Genomic DNA, 9,101 nt, shown 5'->3' on the forward strand with positions numbered 1-9,101 from the left:
ACTAGAATCTGTTCTGGGGAACATTGAGGTCCGTTGCCTTCTGCTTTTTAGCTTGCCTTCCCCTGCAGAGGGATTAAAAAACTGGTTGAAGAGTGATTTTTTTTTAATTAAATGTTGCTAATTAAAGAAATTATAACGTATGTGTGTATTTTAAGCCTCAAAGAAGTAAGTCGTTCTCCTTTCCTGGGGCAGCTAATAAATAACTCATTTGATTTTTTTTCCCCCTTGTAGTTTATGCCCATTTTCTTTTTTATATTAAGGTATCCTTACTAATCGTTTAGGCTCTTCCCTTTATGTTCTACCCTGGATAGCTGGGTGTTTCAGCTCCTAATCTTAATTCCTGTGTCTTCTCTTTGTAATCAGCATAATGTTTTTTTAACTTGTCCTGCTTATATTTTTTTTTCCTGAAATACGTAATTGTACCAACTAGAAAGTGTCTGAAGTGACCTGAAGCCTGGGCTCGAGGGGATAAGGAGGGCCTGAAGTAAAGGAAGCCAGCCCATCCCCTACCTGCCTGCTTCCCTGCATCCTGTCCCATGTGCTGCTGCACTGTGTCTGTCCTGCATCTTCTCTCTGACCAGTCACACTCAAGCAGCAGACGATGACCTGCCGGGTAGCAGCCACACACTGATGTTCAAAGGGAGGGGAGGGGAGCTTGCTTTAATGTAGAAGTCTGCACACCATCCGAGCTGTCTCTGATCTTCTGCCATGGCTCGTCCTAACACTCAGCTTGCCTCTCTGAGCAGCCTAGACAGAACAAGTTTTTACAGGTACAGGAGGAGAGAACATTGGGAGAAAGGCAGTTATGTGCCCTAGTGTGGAGGAAGTCGGGGTGTTCTTAAAGAGTAGTAATTTCCCACAATTGACTTGAAAAGTCTTTTACTTCCCAAATTAAGGTGCTCTGTGGCCCACTTTGTCTCGGTGGCTCCATAGTTCAGAATTCCTGCTAACTTTGAAGCTCGACGTTTCGAGCTGTAAAAAGAGCAGCCGTGACCAGGTTGAGGAGTCTGCCTAGATGGACAGCCTGCTGCACCAGTCAGCTCGTGCCTCACTTTTGAGTTTTTTAAAAAATTGCAACTAGATTTTAATTCCTTCCAGTTTGTCATATGGAAGCTTGTCACTGGGAACACTTGATGGACATGTCTCCTGAAGAGATGTGTATAAATCTGTGGTCTCACACACACCTGAAAAGCAAACTCCCTCCTGGAACCCTGGCTTTAGACTTGATCCACATACAGCCTGGAGCAAGTCATTTAACATTTACCTCCCTTTTGCCATCTATAAAGGATAAATACTTCTGTCTCAGGGATGTTGAAAGGATTAATTAGTTAGTCTGTAAAGAACTTTGAAGATGAAAAGTGCTTTAAAAGTGCTTCTTAATAACGTGATCGCCTAGAAAAGAGCACCACTTTTCTGCTAACCACTCATGCCTCAGACTATGTAACGAAGGTGTGCTTAGCACGCTACAGGTAGCTATAAAGTGCAGTGAACTTCTCATGGTGTGAACATCAAACCTTGGCTTTAAAATCTCAAAGGAACTTCATTGTGTAGTAGCTCCCTCAAGAGCAGGGATCCACTTGCAATCAGTCACAGAGATTATTCCAGGGGACAGAGGATGCCTCTCACAAACTGCCCTGCTCCTTGTTTTATCAGGTTTTTAGTAGGGACTTTAAGAGGTCCTCAGTGGGGTCTCTCAAGGGAAGGTGGGAGATGGAATGGGCCTTGAGCTTTTATTTTATTTTTGTGCACTCACTTGGTTTGAAAAGGAAGAAAGAGAACTGCAAGGGAAACAGCACTCTTCCTTTCTGGTTCCCTCTGCTGTGCTCTGGAGCAGGCAGACTAGGAAGGCTAAAGCAGATTGCTTAGAATTCAAGACCAGCTTGCACTATAAAGAAAAAAGTCTTTGTCTTAGTATAGATGCAGCACGCGCGCGCACATACACACACACACACACACACACACACACACACGCTCTCTCCCCAGCATTGGAAGCACATAAGGATTTTTCAGTATAAAGAAGAAAATTACAGATCAACCAACAGTTAGGGAGATAGCCATTGTATAAAGAACCTAGAATAGTTTAGAAAACCTCATCAAGAAGTAAATTGAGATTCAATTCTGGAACAGAGTGTCAAAACCTTAAGATACCAGCAGACATCTCAATGGAAAGAAATCAGGTAGAATTTGCTCAGTATGTAAATTGTTTCTGTTCCCGGTCAGTGTGGACAGAATTTGTGTTCGGTTGTCCATGCAGAAGATGGGGATTGACTAAGGTTGATGAAGAAAAACTAAAGGTGTCAGAGACCCCCTGTGACTGGAAACTCGACTTGCACCCAGTTCCTTGTAGGAGGTGAACAAGGGACTGCATGGCCACCCACCTCGCTGGTTTAAATATAGAGTGACCTAGAATCACCATCGCTGCAAACTACCCCAGGAGAACACAGGCCAGAAACATTGCTCCTTGCATTTTAGCTCCAGAATTATAATCCAGTGAGCTAAGTGGCAGCCATTGAGGTTGAGGTCCTCAACTATTGAATTAGTTAGTGTTTTTGTCAGCCACTGTTTTTACAGTGTGCTTATGGAAAATGACAGTTTGAGGGCAGCTGACTCTGGGCTCTGCTAGACAAGGGTTACTGTTTATCATGTGCATGAAAGACTTGTTCATATGATCAGTCCTAATTAAACCTTATTCCAAATAGTCAATCAAAGCATGTTAATGAATATGTTGTTCTTTTAACCTCCTACAGCAAAACTCTGGAAGATCGTTTGAAACTTGAAGCAAAACATGGGACATTGAATGTATCGGACACCACTGTTGGCAGCAAGCAGTTGACATTTACTCTCAAGAGGGTGAGTAGTTCCATGACTTTATTTTTAATTCACACAGAAAAGCTCTAGGTATGTGTATGGCTTTGGGACCTCTCTCCCAAGCTCTTCTCATTGAGAAAGCTGTGTTCCCTACTCCAGTGTTTCCTATAGCCAGAGCCCCAGCTGGGTGACAGCTACAGAAAAACAGTCAAGGGGGAAAAGCCTCATGCTGGAGGCAGCCCTGCTTGGTAACCTATGTTCCTCTGGGTCTCTCTGGCCCATCGTACAACCTAGCTACACAAGAGCTCTGTCTGAGGGAACAAGGAAGGGGATAAACACACCCAGTACTTACCTAGAAAGGACTACCAAGAGACTTGCCCAGATAAAGTCATTTCCCAGGGTGATTTCTCAGTCAGTGATAATCTGTTTTAAATTGTCTTGAAGATGCTTTTCCTTCTCCCCTCCCCTCCTCTCCCCTCTCCCCTCCCCTCCCCTCCCCTCCTCTCCTCCCTCCCTGCCTCCTTTTCTCTCTCTCTCTCTCTCTCTCTCTCTCTCTCTCTCTCTCTCTCTCTCTTTTAGATTTTTGGCAAAGGTGGGGTTTCTCTGTGTGTATCTCTGGCTGTCCTGTAACTCACTCCGTAGACCAGACTGGCCTCAAACTGAGAGACCCACCAGCCTCTGCCTCCCAAGAGCTGGGATTACAGGTGTGCACCACCACTGCCCGGCAAAGATCTATTTCTTATGCGCACTGTAGTGCTAATGCCTTTTGCACATTGTGGGAGGGACTAAGTTGCTTAAGTATCTGCCATTAACTAACAACTAAAATGACAGGTGTCTTTTCTCAAAAAGATAATTTTCTCTTTCTCAGTCAGATTCCTCAACAAAGTCATCAAGTACAAAAAGGGTGTCTGCAAAAGTGATTGCCATTCCCTATGGCTGCTTCTCTAAACTGACATGCCACTTACGTGCCATAAAATCCCTCGAGGTTTTCTTTTTCTCAATATACACAGGAGGAGCTCTGTGTTTCACACAAGAACACACACTTAGCAGTGTGGTTCTTGCAGTGTTCTAAAACTCTGTCAGTCTGTAATGTATTCTCAGAATTTTAAGCTAAAACCACTTGATACATTAGCCTTTTTCTCCTGAAATCAAATGAGCAGAGTATGACTTGTCAACACAAGGCTTATTGTGTAACAGGGCTTTTTGTTAGCTTTGTTATCTGTAATCTATAAGGGGCAAGTTTGTGTCACCTTTGAAACAGGATCCATCTCTAGGAACAGATCCACAGTTTCTCTGTGTGGCTCTGCCCGACAGACCGCAGGGCAGCACTGCTCCTATTCCATAACCATAGCCCCTGTAGCCCGGTGAGGCAGGCACAAGCCTGAGCCGTCTGAGCTGCTCACTGGTCAGTTCTTTCCGTGAAGTTGGAAAACTCGACAGAAAAGGGTCACTCCCTCATGCTCTCTTTTCTTTTTCTCTCCTACCGCTTACTAGCGGTTCCCCAGGCCAATGCACATGCAGGTAACACTACTGCTGAACTCCATCCCCACACTCAACAAGCCAATCAGTGCTTTCTAGTATGTTCAGTAGATCTGTAACCGTCCCACTCGAAGCTTTTGTCTCAGAGCTGGGGAGATAGCTCAGTGGGAGGATGCTGGTCACAGGCCTGGCTCTGGCAGTGAGAAGACGCAGTCATTTCCACGCCACAGAACTTTCAAGTCAGAATGCACAAAGTTGAATGTCATTTTGTAAATTTGTAGTAAAATGAAAAGATGGGGAGATACCCTGAGACTTGCTTGAAGTGACATCAGAGCTGAATCAACTGTAGGCTTCAGAACCCTTTGGGAGAATATGCTATGTCAATTAATGCTTGATTTATGAGTTTTATTACTTGATTGGCATGCTCTTAACTATTTAGTATATCACTGTTAAATATATATTTAGAAACATGTTTGTGTATTTGTTTATAGACGTTTCCCTTTGCTCTATGTTTATTGTATATGATACACTGAGGCAAAATCGTGGAGTTGCCCAGGATGTCTGTAGGTGCTTTCTACAGTGCCAGTAGAATTCACAGGGAGAATGTGTGTATGTCTCCACAGCTAGCGTCTGTCCTCTCCCCTGCCCCACGAGGGCTGTAGGCTGCAGCTGCACAGGAACAAGGAGAAAGAGGAAAGCTGACTTGGAAAAGAGCTAATTGCCCTGTAAATCTTGATGAGTGGGTGACACAGTGGCATGGTCTCCCAGCGCAGCCTTGGGGAGAGAGGCTAATGATAGACCTTGTGTGTGGGGAGCTTTGTCCACAGAACAATAGAGGCCTCTTCCCAGCTCCTCTGGCAGCTCTTGGCCTGGAGAAGGCTGAGAAGCTGTCCAGAGCTGCCCACAGTCCTGCTTCATACTGTAACAACAGGCCCACACTCCAAAAATCCTTAGAGCTCCCAGCATTCTGTCTATCTGGATTCAGCACATCTAAAGACATGCATTTTAGCTGGGCAGTGGTGGCACACGCCTTTAATCCCAACACTTGGGAGGCAGAGACAGGTGGATCTCTGAGTTTGAGGCCAGCCTGGTCTACAGAGTGAGTTCCAGAATAGCCAGGGCTACACAGAGAAACCCTGTCTTGAAAAACAAAACAAACAAAAAACAAGACATGCATTTTAGAAGCCAGACCTGGTAGTGCATACCCACAACCCTAATCTGCTCTTGGGGCTGAAGCAGGAAGATGATGAGTGTGAAGGTAGTCTAGCGATGCAGACACTGTGGAGGGTGGGGAGGATTAAGGGGAACTTATTAATATGTAGGGCAGAATATGCTCCCCCCTCTTCTGCCCCTGCCCCCCCCCCAAGTTCTCACTGAAACAAACGCAGAGCCTCATTCATCAGAATTAAATAGTTGTGCTAACTCTGTGAGGGTCTTGATGATGTGCAGTTTAGTCTCCAGGGCAGTGTAGTCCCTAGGTGCCAGAGTCTCCCTGTTAACACAGGAAACCAGTGCAGTGCTCTGACTGGCTGCGAGGCTCAGCCCATTCTCTCTGCTAAGGAAATAGGGCAAATGACACATTTACCAAATTAGCCCAAAGTAAGTGCTCTGGTGGAGGAAGTGCCTGTGAGCTCATGGCAAAGAGTCTAAGCAGTGTGTTAGGAAGCAGAGGCCTGACATACAGTATTTTCTATATATTTGTGTGTGTCCGTGCATGGGTGCCATGTCATGCATGTGGAGGTTAGAGGGCAACTTGAGTTAGTTATTTCTCTCTTCTACCATTTGGCCCCCCCAGGTGATCAATTTCAGATCACCAGGCTTGGTGGCAGATACCTTCACCTACTGAGCCACCTCACCAGCCTGACGTAATGTTGACCATAGGAGTGAACCAGGAAGATGTGGTTACATCTCCATCCCCTACTCCACCCAGTGAGAAAGGGACCCTGGAATTGCAGAGGGAGGCTGCCACCTGAATCGGAAGGGCATACTGGGCAGGGTTTATTTTGAAAATGCACAGGATATATTGGTCATCAGAAATGGACCTGGAGTAATATAGGAACCCAAGCTACCAGAATGCAGAGATGGGCCCTTTGTGGGCTCACCATATCGTCCCACACCCTCTCTTTAAACTCAGATGGTTTTTTCAAGAGGGAAACACTGGTGAATATCTATCTGCATTTTATCCAAGTGTGCTAAAGCTCCAAGTGCCAACAGCAAGTATTGGTATGGATTTCAGACTCCTTAGCTCCTCTATTCAGGAGGTTCTGCACTGATTGTCTGCTGAGAGTGGGGGTGCCACTGGAAAGAAAGTGGGATCTGGGAGCATTGCCACCTCTCAAGCAAATGAAGATAGAAAACTCATGTGGAGACCATCCCTGCCAGACTGCCAGGGGTCAATAATAGCAAGTCTGTTCTTCCCCTCCTTCCCTTCCTCTCCCCTCTTTCTCTCTCCCTCCCTAGCATCCAAAAGCTCTTTGGAGCCAGCCCTAATGAGTTATCTAATCAGGTGTAGGTCATAATGCACTTTAATATGTGTGTGATAAAAAACACGTTTGATATGCATTTGATAAAATGCAACATTTTTTGTTTGTCTTTAAGTCTGTGAATGAATTCAGAGTTTCAGTGTGCAAGCAGAAGTAGGCATGAGTCCTCTTAGAGCATCCCGGTGTGCGGACACTTCCCGGTGTGCGGACAGACACTTCCCGGTGTGTGGACAGACACTTCCCGGTGTGTGTGTTCTTTTTGCCCAGGGATTCAGAATTTCTCCTTTGACAGTGAAAATTGTTCTTTGTCCAACTCCTGCCGCCACCAGGACGTGATGCTGAGCTGCACAGTGTTGGTCGCAGGACTGTGTGTCTGGCAGCCTTTGCTCCTCCCTGAGGGTTATAGCAGACCCTTTCCTCTACTCACCTCACTTTCTTTTAGTCTGAACAGCAAAAGAAGCAACAGGAGGCTGAAAAACTGCATCGTCAGGAAAGGAAAAATCTGCGCAGGTCGGCCAGCCACCTGAGGTCCAGACCCAGAAGAGGCCGGCCCTTTCACTGACCAAAGAAATGTGCCCACGAGCAACTAGACGCTGTGCTTCTCCCCATGGATTCTCACAAGGGCATCACACCCAGGCTCCGTGTAGATGTGTGTGCATGGTGCTGGTGGTCTGACTGGCCCACTACCCACCTGGAGAAGTCCCTGGCCCTGGGTGCTTTTTCCAAGTGGCTGCCCCTTTCTCTCTCCCCCTCCCCCGCCCCCCTTAAATCTTGTCTTCTCCCCTGCTGATGATCAGGCATCATTTCAGATATTGGAAAGGCCTCCATGAAGTGAAAAGTTCACCCTCTACTGGAAACAGGACATTATCATGCTGTAAGAATGGCTTGGGTTAGCCCAGCCGTGGTGGCGCACGCCTTTGATCCCAGCACTTGGGAGGCAGAGGCAGGCGGATTTCTGAGTTCGAGGCCAGCCTGGTCTACAGAGTGAGTTCCAGGACAGCCAGAGCTACACAGAGAAAACCTGTCTGGAACCCCCCCCCCCCAAAAAAAAGAATGGTTTGGGGTTTTTTGTTTTGTTTTGTTTTGTTTTTTTGTCATTTGTTTATTTGAGACTTGAGTCAGGGTTTCTCCGTGTAGCTCTGGGTGTCCTGGAATTCAATCTGTGGCCTTGAACTCATAGAGATCCACTTGCCTCTGCCTCCTGAGTGCTGAAGTTAAAGGGATGCACCACCAGGCCCAGCCAGAGTGTCTGTCCCCACTGTCTTCTGCCCCTCAGGACTGAGTCACATGATGACTGCTGAGTGGCCCTGTTTATGTGCATGAGTATGTTGGCAGGCTGACTGGCTTGCTTATATTCCTTTGTATAGTTTTTAAGCTATTTTTATATCAAGGGTATAAATTAATAAATAATAAGTGAACGCTACTGGCTATTTGTTTAGCTTATCACAAAATTACGTAGTTATTTTCTGATGAAGTACTATTTGATACAGGCAGCGCCTATAAAAGGAGATGCTTTTCTTTGGACATTTTCTCTGAGGAAGACTCCTGCCTGTGGAAATTTAAAATTCACTTTAGCTTCCATACTTTGGAGTTTCTCATGTAAACAAATAGAATGGGAGCTCGTTAGGCTGTACCTATGGTGAGTCCACAAGGCAGGACACATTAGTTAGCAGTCAGTGTTGTTGGACCCTTGTCTCTTTAGCCTGTGATGTGTACTCAAGAACTTTCTGACTGTTGGTACATGAATCTGCACATGCGCATGCACGCACCCACGTACCCACGCGCACACACACTCCTACCTCTTTATTAACTATTAAGCAGATCCCTCCTGGGGCTGTGAGCCCCTGGTGCCCTCTCTTCCCTTTCTCAAAGTTTCCCATTTTAAAATTGTTGTGCATGCTGGTATCCCACTCTGTCATTTTTCTGTGTTTATATCAGTTGCTTTTGTACACCTATCACCAAAATAATCAATATGGACTTAAGGGATTCATCTTGGCTCTTAGTTTCAGAGGGTGTCAGGGTGTGCAGATGCTGTTCACATCACTACAGGCCAGGAAATGGAAACCCAGACAGGGCCTTAAAGGGCTTGTCTGAGCAACCTGTGGTTGACCTCTGCCAGCTAGCCTTCACCTCAAAGAACATCCCCACACATCCTAACTACTATCTGGGGACAGATGTTTAAGTTAGAGGCCTGTGGGAGACATTTCAGGCTCAAACCCTAACCTGTGATTGCTCGTTACCAGCACTAGGATGTGGCTTTGTCCAGTCCTGCCAGCAGCTGTCCTTCCCGGTGAGACTTAGGAGCTAGTGTGAGAAGTGTAGCACCAAAGC

General features: G+C 46.1%; 1 protein-coding gene across 2 annotated transcripts in view; it reads left to right on the top strand.

The window, feature by feature from the left end:
- The window catches only part of Nol10 (nucleolar protein 10), an 81,675-nt gene extending 73,482 nt beyond the window's left edge, over window positions 1-8,193 (top strand). The window contains exons 20-21 of one of the 2 annotated variants that reach the window (XM_017315015.2): window positions 2,748-2,850; window positions 7,213-8,192. In XM_017315015.2, the coding sequence (XP_017170504.1) occupies window positions 2,748-2,850; window positions 7,213-7,332 (223 nt within the window). In that variant the 3' untranslated portion in view covers window positions 7,333-8,192. Of the gene's footprint in view, window positions 1-2,747; window positions 2,851-7,212 lie in introns of both variants that reach the window. The other variant, NM_001008421.1, reaches the window with a different exon arrangement.
- The last annotated feature ends 908 nt before the right edge of the window (window positions 8,194-9,101 follow it).

The sequence above is a fragment of the Mus musculus genome, chromosome 12 (assembly GCF_000001635.26).
Source record: "Mus musculus strain C57BL/6J chromosome 12, GRCm38.p6 C57BL/6J".
In the NCBI taxonomy this organism is placed as follows: domain Eukaryota; kingdom Metazoa; phylum Chordata; class Mammalia; order Rodentia; family Muridae; genus Mus; species Mus musculus.